General features: G+C 28.9%; 1 protein-coding gene across 1 annotated transcript; it reads right to left on the reverse strand.

The window, feature by feature from the left end:
• Positions 1-2056: 2056 nt before the first annotated feature.
• LOC118048713 (heat stress transcription factor A-5) lies at positions 2057-4976 on the reverse strand. The gene is made up of 2 exons (XM_035058513.2): positions 4596-4976; positions 2057-3515 (listed from the first exon to the last, which is right to left on the reverse strand). The coding sequence occupies exons 1-2, from the start codon at positions 4821-4823 to the stop codon at positions 2286-2288; spliced, it is 1458 nt and encodes a 485-aa protein (XP_034914404.1). The 5' UTR covers positions 4824-4976; the 3' UTR covers positions 2057-2285.
• Positions 4977-14757: the final 9781 nt, after the last annotated feature.

Below are 14757 nucleotides of genomic sequence, written 5' to 3' on the forward strand. Positions count from 1 at the left end.
AGAGGATGATTTGATCGCATAAAATACTTGGTCAAATCAATATGAGGTAGAGGCCACTGTCCTTGAGTGGAGTAATGAGAGGGTCCAACCCACCACTGTCACCCACTGTGGAAACTTTAATGCAAGGTTTTTCCAGCTCAACTGTATAATCATGCTCGTGTGCCTCTGGGTATTGGCTTGGACTTTTGTGCTTGGGACTGCACTGCCCTGGTGCGGCGTCAAGATCTTGGCAGGCTGGCTCAACGGAGTTTTACACGTTTCCGGAGACAGATTTTACAGCGGAAAACCGGAAAACAAATGTTGATATTTTGATGTTGTTCTCTAGAATGAAAACGATCTGAGGGGATTCTAGACAGTAAATGATGAATGATTTAGGCCATAACCTATAACATCCGGTTCATCCAAAAGGCGACGAAAGGCACATTTGAAGAACCCTATGTTTTAACTCTATTTGTGGTTCACTCTTTACATAGATATAGATATGATTTTTGGTTTTTTTTTTTTTTTTTAAGTGAATATCTCAAGTAGTCAATTAGTTGGGTAAATGTAATACTGATTTTATTAATGTAAAATATATTTATTAATTATATTAATTAATAAATCTAAAATACAGATAAAATTCGTGAAATAAAAATATTGTGTATAGAACATTATAAAATTGTTATAATTATGATATTATTATTATATCAAAACATTATTTCTAAATGTTCATGATCAATATTCTATTAAGATTATATAATTATAACTGTTAATACTAATACATATTATGTTATTTTTTTTTTATAAAAGGAAACAACTACTCTCATAAACTGATGTATGAGGGATATTAGAGACTAATATGCAGGTGCTTGTCAGATGACATGTGTACACTTAACTGACTCGCAATAGAGTTTCACATGGAAAGATCACATGTCTATGAAAACAAACATGAAAATATTATATATAACATGAAAATATTATATATAACATGAATTATATATAGATATTTGAGTAATCAAAGGAGAATTCATCACCCTAGATAAATTAGTAAAATATTTTACATGTTCTTAAATAGTATTGATTGTGAAATTTTTTTATCAATATAAAATGAGATTTAAAAAGAATTTCAAATTTTATTCAAAAATAAATAATTATAATATTAAAAATAAAATAATTTAATAAAATTAACATACTCAATGCTCTAATATCTAAATCTAAACATAATTAAAACATATGTTAAATATCTTTTTAAATAGCGAAGAGCTAATTTTCTTGAAAATGTAAATGTGCCAACGCTTTTCTACACATGCTAGATTTACATAAATAGGCTTTTTATCATGGAAAGTACAGAGGAGAGGATGAGGTCAGGTATAACCTGCAATTTAATATTAGTAACAAAAATTAGGTGTTTAATGTCTCATCTTTCACGAAAATGCAAAAAGGAAAATCAATGGAGAGAGATATAACAGCAATCTATTTGCTTAGAATACAAGGAAAAGAGGGTTTAGTCTACCTATAAAAGAGAATTTGTAAACAACGGTTAGATTGAAAAAACAAGAGCTATAATTGTTTTAATTTCCCATTATAACGGGGTATTATGGTTAGTTTTCTTGGAATTTGACCACCAATACTAACATTTTTTGGAATCCTGGTAATTGAATTCATTTAAAAGTTTTAATAAAATTTCATATTTAAAATTATTTTAAGTGTTGAAAATTAAATTTCAAATAAAATTCAATTTTTAAAAATAATACAAAAATAGCTTCAGGTCAAAATCAACTTTCTAAAATACCCATTTCTTTTTTAAAAAAACTTAATTAAATGCAGTTATAGTAAATAACTGGTTCCAAACAACCATTAAGTCTTAAAAACAGATAATCGAAAGTGCAAGTTTTTAAAAAGAAATCATGAAAAATATGACAAAGTATAAAGCAGCAAATGCCTTTTAAAATAATCACATGCGCCAACATAGCATAAAACAAGTGTGTTGTCATTGTAACTTCGGGCATTAAGCATGAAGACAATTTCCAACCAACAATAAGGATCAGACATTGCTTACTATTCCACCATTCAAATCTGTACCATACCACACCCATATACTTCAATTTCCCACATCAATAGGTAAAAAAAAAAAATAGCAACTACAATTACTAGTGGCATGTCAACATTATATTATTTGAACCAAACAGAAAGTTTCATGTCAAGTTATATTCTAGATGTTACCAAATGTAAATTTTTGAAATTACCGAAGGTACCAGGAGAAACCTCCGCATGCCTCTCGCTAAGCTTTCAGACAATTGTGATGCTCATAGAGAGAGCTGCTCCATGTTTTTAGCATTTCTTGGCACTCCGAAACCTAACCTTCTTTCATCCTGCTCATCATAAGAGTTTGCTTGGTAATTAGAACTTGCCTCTTCATTTTCAGAAGAGCCCGGTCTTTCAGTTAGGAACTGTTCCCAGAAACCATCATTGACTCTAGCTGGAGCTGATGCAGGCACTTGATTGTTAGTTGGGGTCTCCTGGGAGGAGGATAAAGTTGTGCCCTCATTACCCAGATTCATGTTCTGAATAACTCGCATGTCCGAATCTTTGTTACTCTCGTTAAACCTTGATTCTGGAGATTTGACAATTTCCTGACGTAGTGGAGGCATCCTAGCTAAATAAGGATTTTGGTTGACTTGCAATGCAGAAGATGCCAGAGTTAGGTTCAATTGACAGGAAATAAGGCCATCAACTTCTTCATTGGAAGTCAAATTCGCCTGCAGTGAATGTTGTGCTTGGCTCCCACTTGCTGGTAAGTCTCTTGGGACAGCAGGATTCACTTTAAATGTATACGATGTCCCAGTATCCGAAAGTTCCAATGTTTCAGGTGCCAATAGTAAACCTGATGTCCTAGTAGGTCCATCTTTTGGATTCCCTTCAGATATTTTCCTTTGTGGGCTTCCCCCGTCTTCATTGGAGCTCTGCGTACTACGTGAAATCAAATTAATATCTGAAACAGCTGGTGATAATTCCAGCCTCAACTTATTTGAGAAATCTTGATGGATGACATTAGACTCAGGTCTAGAACTACAGTGATTTTCGACAAAACTATTTTCTGCAGTTGGCATTGAGTGATCAACTTGAGGCAGTCGTCTCTTCTTGCTATATGCTGAAAAATCCATAGATTCAATCTTACAAGCAAGATGTTCAACAAAAGCAGGGTTTTGAACAGCCTTCTCTAAGAACGACAGCAACTTTTCCTGCCTCTGCTGCATAGTATCTATCCTCTGTGTTAGATCTTCCACATGAAGCTTTGCAGATGACCGCTGCTGTGAAAACCCTAGAATACTTGCCTCGAGTTTGGCTTTATCACGTGAAAGCTTGTCTATTTCTTCCTCATATGCTGCTCTTTCTGGATCCACTAAAGAACCTTGAGGGTTGCTGTGACTGTGGATTGGTTTTCTTCTGTGGATGTTCTTAAGCAGATGCTTTTGATCTTTCAAAAAATCTTCATTGGCAAATTCCCATTTCTCAGGATCAATCTTTCTAAATCCCTGTAACCAAATCATGCAGTGCTGAGTTAAGCTGTTTTTAAAAAACCAAAATCCTCTAAATGTAGACAATAAGCTAATTAGACTCCACACAATCTCACCCTCCTTTCCCTCTTCAAATAAAAAACTCAACGTAGAAAGACACACTTAGGCTCAAAGACAGTAAGAAAGACATATCTAAACAACTAGTTAATAACTTTGAAAATGGGAAGTTTCTTGTAACAAAAAGCACACTGGTTGATAATATTCCACCTGAGGAGTTGTTAACAAGATACAAGGCAGTTTGCACAGAGTCCAATAGGTGTTTTATGAGGCGATAAGAAACTTTGAAATCCAAAGATAAAAAGAGATTTCTCTTTCAAAAGAGAAAGAGCATGAAGCAATACAAAATTTTTCACTACACAAATCAATTACAGATCCAACCATCATTGACTACAAGGACAAAGTTGCATTCCATCTTTGAACATAAAGGCTCTTCCTTCATAGCTGACAATTATAACATGCATGTAACACAGAAATTTGCGAATTTCACTGAAATAAAACATCTTTAACTCCACCACCCACCAATATTTTCCCTATCCATCCTTTTCCTCTTTTATCAATGCATCCATTGTTTCCAAATCCATTTCCTGATCCAAAATCCACCCACAATAGAGATGAGCTAGTACTCCGGAACTTGTATTCTAGCATCTGATAATCGAGCTGATTTCATTACTAAACATCCATTCAATACTGAAGCAGATCAGACACGCACTCTATCAATGATCCAAGGGTTCATCTATCTAAAATAGAAACTCAGATTACAAGTTAACACTACCGTCACTCTTTTCCAATTAATCTATTCCATTTCTAAATCTCACCATCCCATCAAAACCAATTCCTCAATCCGCGGCCTTTTAAACACAATATCTACACAACCCAACCAAACGATCTAACATTTTTACACTAAGCAAAAATCTAAAAACGAACTTTCTTAACTACCAAGATGGCATCAACAATTTCAATTCAGAAAAACCTAATTCACTCATTTGATTCAAAATTATAATTAGAAAATAAAAAAAAAGTAGAATTTGGAGGACTCACATAGGTATTTAATTGTCTGATAAAGCTAGAGAAATTATTGTGCTTGAAAAATGTAGGAAGCAACAATCTGGCGAATTCTGGAGGGTTCCATACGACAAAGCTGTTTTTGTTCGAACTCCAAGACACAATCTCGTCAGTCGATGAATCATCCACCATGTCATATGTCTTTATCAAGAACGGCGCCGGTCCTCCGCCGGCGGCAGCGGATGGCGATGATCCCGCTTCCATTTGACAGGTCTGCAGAAGAAGAACAGAACGTGTTGAATTTTGGGAATATATGCAGAGAAAATGGTAGTACTTGAGAGTTTTTAATGTGACACAACAGTTTTGCTGAGGAGTTATTTTAGCATTTTCTGTTTTCCTTCGCTATAATAAACTTTGGGTTTTGACCTGTCATTGTAAATTTTATGATATTAACTATAATTAAAACTCCTGTGTCTTTTACCAGTGCAATCCACAGCTTAAAGGACGAGCAGTTGTTTTTAATATTTTTCATTGCTGACTGCACAGTCCAGTACATTATGAAAAGACGGATGCTTTTTAGTATTTTTTTTAATTTTTTTTTTAATTTAATTTATTAATATTAATTTTTTTTAATTATTTAATTTTCATGACGAATACTGAATTTGAGAGATTAACTAGATTTATTTTTGCAGATTTTTTTTTTTAATTAATTTTTTTTATTTAATTTAGTTTATTAATGCTAATTTTTTTTTTTCTATTTAGTTATCAAATTTTTATGATACGGATTCTAGGTTTGACGGGTTATCCAGCTAATTCTGGGTTAACCCGTAAATTATTTTTCTATTGAGTTATCAAACTTTAATGACATGAATCTCATATTTGATAGGTTAACCTGATTTGAAGGGTTAACCTAGTTAATTCAGATTTTTTTTTTTCATGTAGGTTTTCTTCTTCTTTTAAATTAATCTTTTTTTTTGTTTAATAGTTTATTTTTGCTTTTTTTATTTCGTTTTTTTTTCTTTTTAATTATTTTTTTAAAAAAATTTAGTTTGTTAATAGTAATTTTTTTTTTTCTATTTAGCTATCAAACTTTCATGACATGAATCCTAGATTTAACAGGTTAACCTAGTTTGACAGGTTAATCCAGTTAATTCATATTTTTGTTTTCCTTTTTTTTCATTATTTTTTTTTCTTCTCGTAGGTTTTTTCTTTTTAATTAATCTTTTTTTATTTAATTTAGTTCATTAATAATATATATATATATATATATATATATATATATATATATATATATTATATTTTCTATTTAGTTATTATACTCTCATGACACGAAATCCCAAGTTTGACAGGTTAACCTCATTTAATAGGTTAACTCAATTGATTCTGATTTTTTTTTTCTTCATTAGTTTTTTTTCTTTCAATTTCATCTTTTAATATTATAATTAACTATAACTAAAAGGCATCAACCTTTTACCGTGGACTGCATAGTGCAGTTCACAGTGAAAAGGCTGATGCCTTTAGTTTTTTTTTAACTAATTTTTTTTAATTTAGTTTGTTAATATTAATTTTTTTTTCTATTTAGTTATCAAATTTTCATGACATGAATTCCAGGTTTGACAGATTAACCTGGTTTGACCGGTTAACCAAGTTAATTCAGATTTTTTTTTCTTTTTTTTCATGAGTTTTTTCTCCCTATAGTTTTTTTTTTCCTTTTTAATTAATATTTTTTTTTTTAATTTAATTCATTAATATTAATTTTTTTTCTATTTAGTTATCACACTCTCATGACACAAATCATAGGTTTGATAGGTTAACCTGATTTGAAGGGTTAACTCAATTAATTCAGATTTTTTTTTCATTAGTTTTTTCCTTTCAATTTTATCTTTTAATATTGTAACTATAACTACAATAAATCAACATTTCACTGTGGATTGTATTGTGCAAATCTATAGTGAAAGACATATGCCTTTTAGTTATATGTTTTTTTTTGTTGTTGCTTTTTTGTTGTTTTTTTTTTAATTTTTAATTAATATTTTTTGTTTAATTTAGTTTGTCAATATTAAATTTTCTTCTATTTAGTTTTCACTCTCTCATGACATGGATCCTAGGTTTGACGGATTAACCTGGTTTGGCGGGTTAACTTAGTTGATTCAGATTTTTTTTCTTTTTTTTTAATTAGTTTTTTTTTCCTTTTAATGTCATCTTTTAATATCGATTTGATTGAGAATTAAAATTCATGATCTGTTTTATTTAATTTTCATTAGATTATCATAATTTCATGAGATGATTTTATTATACCCCTCCTCGTAAAGAACTATTTATTGGAATAGTGCTTTGCTTCTTCTTCTTTTCTTCTTCTTTTTTTTTTCCTTTTTAATTAATCTTTTTTTTTTGTTTAATATTATTCTTTAGTATTAATTTTTTTTTCTATTTAATCATTACACTTTCATGATACGACCTTGCAGCCAGACTCACATCCAAGGCTCTTGGGTTTGGTGTTGCAACCAAACCTGAGGCTCTTAGACTTGGCGTTGCAGCCAAATCCACTTAAACTTGGGTAAAGCAAGTTTAATATTATTATTATTAATATTAAAATATTATAGTTTGTATTATAAATATTATTATTTTTATTATAATGAATATTGCTAATATAATAATTAATAAATTTGAAAAAAAATATTATTAGTTATAGTTTTTTTTTTTGCTTTTTTCTTTTTAATTAATCTTTTTCTTTTGTTTAATTTATTTTATTAATATAATTTTTTTTTTCTATTTAGTTATCAAACTCTCATGACATGGATCCAAGGTTTGACGGGTTAACCTAGTTTATTGGGTTAAACCAGTTGATTTTGAATTTTTTTTTCTTTTTCTGAAGTAAATTTTTTTATTTCAATTTCATCTTTTAATATCGATTTGATTAATAATTAAACTTTATGATTTTTTTTTACTGTTCGTTAGATTATTGTGATCTCATGAGGGGATTTTACTGCACCTCTCCTCGCAAAGCACTATTCATTGGAATAATGCTTTGCTTTATTGTTTTTTTTTTTTTTTAATTAATTTTTTTGAATTTCATTTTGTAATATTAAAGTTTTTTCTTTTTAATTATCACACTTTTATGACACAACCTTGCAACCAGACCCACATTCAAGGCTTTAGGTCTGGTATTGCAGCCAAACCCACTTAAACTTGGGTCATGCAAGTTTAATATTATTAATATTACTCTTGTATCAAGTATTGCAGACAAACCCAATGCTCTTAGGTATAGTTTTTTTTGATATTTTTTATGCAAAAAAATTGACCCGCGGTGTAGCGCGGGCCACATAACTAGTTCATACTACAATTAATACATATTTATAAAATAAAAGAGAAATAAAAAATAATTTTGTAATAAGAGATGATTCTTGTATATTTTAGGGGATGGTATATGATTTTCTCTTGTGTTTTTATATCTATTATTTGTATAAAACAATTATAGTTTCATCACAATAAAATTTTTCCAATTTATAAATAAAAACACAATTTAGTTTATAATATTAGGATTAAAATGGTTAAATGAATTTATTATTCAAACAAAAAAAATCTTTTCTCCTTTGTTTTATTTTTTCAAAAACATTTGGGAACGCGGTGCAAACGGCGTTCCATAAAACATTTAATTTGTTTTTGCTAAAAAATAATTTTTTTATGTGTTTTGGATCGTTTTGATACGCTAATCTCAAAAATAATTTTTTAAAAAACATCATTTTAATGCATTTCGGCATAAAAAATATTTTGAAAAGCAACTACAATCATACTCTTAATAAAGACCGATCCAAAAGTTCACAAAACCTTGAAGCGCGCCATATCAAAAATCTTTCTTTAATAATATATCATGATGAAGGAAATTGGGGTTATCAAGCCTAAAAATATACTTTATTAAAGAATGCTACTGGGTATACAAATATTATACAATAAAATATAAAATTGTTAGCTCTCAATAATTATGACGAAATTACTATTCATATGACAAATTTTCTGGAAATCAAGAAACAAATCCATGCATTCAGAACACGTGATTTGATGTATTACTCACATCATTATTTGTCTAATAAGTACTAATTATATTTTTATTTTTTTTGAATTTTAAATTAATTTTTAAAATATTTTTAGATCATTTAACATACTAATTTAAAAAAATAAAACAGTCTCAATACCACATAGTTCAGAAAGATTTTCCATAATGCTTATATATATAATTTATTTTATTTTAATTACTATTTTTTTTTCCATCCATTCAGATGTTTTTACAATTTAATTTGATAAAATTAGGCTCTATCTCTTTTTCTTTCTTTTAATTTAACCCCCCCTCCTCTCTTTTTTTCCATCCCTTTTTTGGAATAAATTCATATTCAAACTCCACCCTAATCTCGAGAGCACATCAATGAAATTGATCTCACCCTACTCTATCAAGCATATGCCACCTGTTTTTTGGACTAAGCTTTTTTGCATAGTTATATACCTAACAATAGATTCCAAACACATACGTTTATATATAATTATATATGGTTGAATTGAATATTAGAGATGTCTAAGTTGATTTATTCTTAACAAAAGCGTAATTGTCAGTTTTGTATGGTCTTTTAGAACGCGTTCTTTTTAATATTGATGTATTGCAATAATATGTTTTTATTGATAATTTATATTGTAGACCTTTGTTTTAACTATGGAAAAACACTTATGTACCCATTATTATTATTATTATTATTGATAGTGGAAATTCTTAGATCGACTACTACAGTCTCATAATTTTTCTCCATATCAAGATTTTTCACATAAAAATATTGGTGTTGATTCGTTGTTATTGTGAATTTTGTTATATTGGTGCCTTTGCAATAGAGTGGTATCAAAGTTTGAATGTGTAAATTGATTTTCTTGTGCAATTAAAATGAAAAAAAGGAAGATTTAGGAACTTTTACAACCCAATTCTTAAATCCTATTTTTTTTCCCTCCAAAGAGTAGAAAAATTGAAAATATTATATTTTCAATAAATTTACTGAATTTTAATTATTTTTTATACAATTTTGTGTTTCAAATTACATTATGCATGCACATTAACAATAAAGAGGTTTTCTATTTCAAATAAAGAATCTATCCAATTTAATAAAAATTTGGTAAAGGCTCCCCTTTGTAGGAGTCCACTCGAAACTTCCATATTAGTAAGTGTAGAACACAACAATAACAACAACCCAAATCATATTGGACTCACATCACCAATACTCGGGTAGCCTTAGGCATGCCATCCAATCAATTTCATCAATTACAATCATGCATGATATTTATATACATGTAGAGTTTATATCATTTACGTCACACACACACACACCATTTTTTTTAATTTCTTACAACTTCATAATATCAAAACTATACATAAACATTAAGTTAATTACATGACACAAAATGGTATTTACAAAAATCCTCCTAATATAAAAGGACTAAGTAAAATGAGGGCGTTGTGTTAAGATTGAGATTCTAGATGGAAAGATACTTGTAAAACATATATATATTTTTTGAGATAAATACTTGCATAATATATGATCATTTCCTTACTAATATTAACTAGACAATAAAAGTAAGCACAACATAATTAGACCTTTTATAAGCATTTTTAACCCTGCCTAGTTTCCAATTCATTTCATCCTCATCATTAAGTGGCAACCACCCATTCCTATATTATACACATCAGACTATCATTCTCATGAATACTTCAAGATATTATCATGTAAATGTTTCTTACTCCATTTTAATTAATCAAAGTTCATACTTTAACTTGAGTGTTTTTGTCAAATTGCATCAATACCCCTAACTCATGATTTACGTCAATTATGCCCTAATTTATTTATTATGGTAATTATATCTCATGCTTTATGACACGATCAAATAGTTGATGTTTTATCCTAAGTGCAGGGGTTTTGAAGTAATAAATAACCCGACAAGATCGGGATTGAACCACATAGAGGTGAACTATATAAAATTATAAACAACTAAGAAAAAGGAGTTGAAAAGAACTTTTGAGATGCAATATTGATGTAAGGATTAAACAAGGATAAAAAAATTATCAAGGTTAGAGGATCCATTAATGGTATTTCAAACAAGTATAATATAAACTCTTTTTATTACTCAACTGGAAACCACACACAAAGGAGGTTTCAATCGAATTATAATTTTATTAACATGATTATATTAATTATCTTATTTGAGTAATGCCAATACTTGTAAATGCTGTCAGGTATTCATGGTGATAACTTATGCTAATAACAAATCAAGTTTCTTTCATAGCACACGTGTCGGTTATACAATATAGTTAGGCTATGAAAGTGCCAAGTAATTGTTGTACCAAGGGTTATTCAATACAAATCTAGATTAACCATTTAACAAGCAAGATATTAAGAGTGAGTAAGATAATAAATACAAAACATGTTTGTATCAAACATTAAAGTCCATGTTGAGTTTATATTGTACTTATTCTTACACCATTAGTGTAACCTTTTCACCTTAACATAATAAACTTAACTAAACATAATGAAAGAGAGAAACATAAATAAACAAGATAAGAATATAAATAAGATATAAGTTAACTAAATAAAGGAAATGAAAAGCATAAACAAGAGATTAATATAACATAAAATAAAACTTGAACATTACAAAATACAAAAAAAAAAAAACAAGAATATGATCTTGATCTAAAACCAAAATGCCTAAATGCATGGCAAATGCCTCCTTTTATAGGCCAAAATTCGAAATTATTGAGTTGATGACTAATTGTTGAGTGGGTGGCCACATCTTGACTTGGTGACAATCCATATCTTTTTGTCTGAACAAAATGTCATTGCTAACAACAGAATTTGAACATATAGTCTTCATGAAAGTTCTGGGAAATTATCTTCGCTTTCCAACAAAAATAAGAATAGGTGCATTTGGACTTCTAGAACTTAAGATATGGGCTGAACACTGAACAATGTCTAGGCTGCAAAACAGATTCCGACTTCTCCATTGTTGCTACAATTTGAACTTGAAAACGACCTTTTTGAATCTTGGACTTTCATGAAAATTTTAGGTCTATGTCTTAGCTTTCCATCCATATAGACCAGACTTAAATCCAAGTTCTACATCTCCATTTATGATCCAATAACCAAATGGTGTTCCAGTTTAAATTCAACCAACATCTCTTTTCTAAGCTTAGCCCTCTCTTTGTCTTCTCAATTTCAGTAGTTAAACTCATTAATCAATCCTTTGATTTATGTGATAGGTCTCCATTTACAATGAACATTTACCATAAATTCAAGGTATCTTATATTATTAGACTTGTTATTATAAAACATGCTCTAGTTAAGGAGTTCTTGATACTTCAAATGTAAAATGATGATATAAAACCTTGATAAAAATGTACTTTTAAGTACTAATCACTTAACATTAACCACATTTGTTGAATCATTTCATTACCTTCAATATATGTTTTATATCAACCTTATAAAATACTTGTAGTTCATGCTTTGTCTTGAATATGGATTTATTAATCTCGTTCAGTAGTTTTAACTCTTAATTTTTATTAAGGGTTTGTTAACCCTTTTCAATACACGTAACTTATATTTAACTTTGGTTATCGGTTTAACTTAAGTTGAATCATATTTAACTTAAGTTGTGGGTTTATTATTCCCATTTAATACATTTAACTCGAACCTTATTTTGATTATGGTTTCATCTTTGAATAATTGTGGCTTATATTTAAAGGTGACCTTATTCATTTAATCAATTTAATACTCTTAATTTTGGCCTTAATTTATGGAGTTAATTGACCCATCTCTTAATCATGACCCATGCTTTAAGATTTTCTAAATTCATTAATCCATTTCAACAATCATTAGGGCCATGTTTCCTCTTAACAAACTTGTTGTAAATTCCATGAAAAAAATGCAAAGAAATACAAAACAAACTCTTAAATAATGCTAAAACATTTTTTCTCTCTTTTTTATAAATAAAATGCAATTTTTTGTAAGTATTAGGCCATATGCAACAAGTACAAATCTTTTTTTTTTTTTTAAGTCATGTTTACCAAAAACTCATTTTCCCCTAAAACCAAAACTATTAAAATAGGCTTATGGCGCGGACATGTCATGGCCCAACTTAGAGTTGGGCGTGGACGCGCCATGACTCAACTTAGAGTTAGGCGCAAGCATACTTCGACCCAATACAAGATTGGGCGTGGAGAAGACATAACCCCATTTTAAGTTATGACTTTCATGTGATGGCCTTTAAATGTGTGAGGATTTTAGAAAACCATAACCTATCATAACTGATTTGTTAATGGATCGTTTTGAATTTTTAACAATAGGTTTCGAACACATAACTCTTCATTATTTATAGTTGAATTTAATATTAGAGGTGTCTAAGTTGGTTTGTTCTTCATAAAAGCGTAGTTGTCAGTTTTGTGTGATCCTTCAGAACATTCTCTTTTTATTGTTGATGTATTGCAAGAATATGTTGTTCTTGATAAAAAAACTGCAAAATTAAAGGCTCAATTAATTCATTTGAATAAAAAAGAGAATTTTATTTGAAGGAAAAGGTAACACATGTGCCAAGTGAAGGTGGAAATTTCATTGCAAAGATATTTTGTAGAAAAGATACAAGTCTTCTATATTGGTAGTGAGAATAATGTTGCAATTGTCAAGATGGGTTTCCAATGAGAGAATAACGGTAGCCTCATGTGGAAATTATATAAACAAAAGTAAGGATAGTGGACTTCTTGATTAATTGGAAATAAAATTCAAGTAGGTTTCTTTAAGATTGGGTCACATATCTCCAAAGTTGAAATTAAATTCTTCTTGTCATACAAGTATGTAATTCTCTTTTTATTTCAATCATCTCTTCTAAATTAATAAACTCAAATAATTTAAATAATAAAAATAAAAATAAAAATTTACTGAATTTGTTTTTAAAATGTATAAAAAAAAACTAACTCGAGTCTATATGAGCTAGCAAATTTATGAGTTAGTTGTGATATCAAAATATCCCTGAAAGCAAACCAAATAAAACTATAAAACTTAATTATTAAACAATCCAATGTTAGAGGTCAAAATTGAAAAAATAAATAATTAAAAAAAGCAATAAAAAAATAATCTAAGTCAGCCCGGGTTAACCCGCTAACCTTCTGACTATGGACACAAGATTGAGATAACCACAAAGAAAGGAAATTGAAAAAAAGCACGAAAACCAATTCCCAATAATTCAAATGTTGAAGGATGAAATTGAAAAAAAAAATCAATTTTAAAACAAATCTAAAAAAGACCAAAGTCACCTCATGTTAGACTTCAAAACTGGTGACCTTGGTTATGAGTCCAAGAATAACCTCATAGAAAGCAAACCCTAAAAATAACAAAGTAAAATTTCAAATCATCAAAATAATAAGAGATGAAATTAAAAAAAAATACAATAAAAAAAGATCGAAAACAAAAGAAATAACAATTAAAATAATGTTGACTAAATTTGATATAAAAATATTTTGAAATCAAATGTTGAGGTATGAAATTAAAAACAAAATTTAATTAGAAAAAAAGATTAAAAATAATCAAATAACAATAAAAAAATAAGGATAAAATAACACCATTATATTTTGACAAAAAAAGAAGAAGAAGAGAGAATAAGAAAAATATCCATCAAACCCAACCACAACGCCAAGATTTCGGTTTCTCTTTTGAAAACAACATCATGATGGTTTTTTTTTTTTGAAGAATAAGACAAAGAAAGATGGAATGATGGTCATATACCTAACATCAGAACAATATCGCTTGACACTGTTGAATTTCAAAATGGTCCCTAAAAATTAGTTCATTTTCAATGTTAATACCTTTTTAATTTTTAAATTTTTGAACGAGCCCTTAATTGGGACCGAACAATTAAAACATTCCAATTGAGTCATTAGCCAGACTTATGACAAGCCTTCAATATCTTAGCTTTTCTTAAAACAATCCCTGAATTTCAAAATCCTTTTAATTGAAGTTGAAATCATCTATAAAAACAAAAAAAATTATTCAATTAAGCCCTTGATTGAACTAATAAAACCTCCCTAATTATGCTAAATTGACAATTTTGGTCCGTAGTCTTTTAATTCCTTCAATTACAATAGATTTTAATTCAATTAAACCCTTGAAAAAATTCATTTTGT

The sequence above is a fragment of the Populus alba genome, chromosome 17 (genome assembly GCF_005239225.2).
Source record: "Populus alba chromosome 17, ASM523922v2, whole genome shotgun sequence".
NCBI classification, from domain to species: domain Eukaryota; kingdom Viridiplantae; phylum Streptophyta; class Magnoliopsida; order Malpighiales; family Salicaceae; genus Populus; species Populus alba.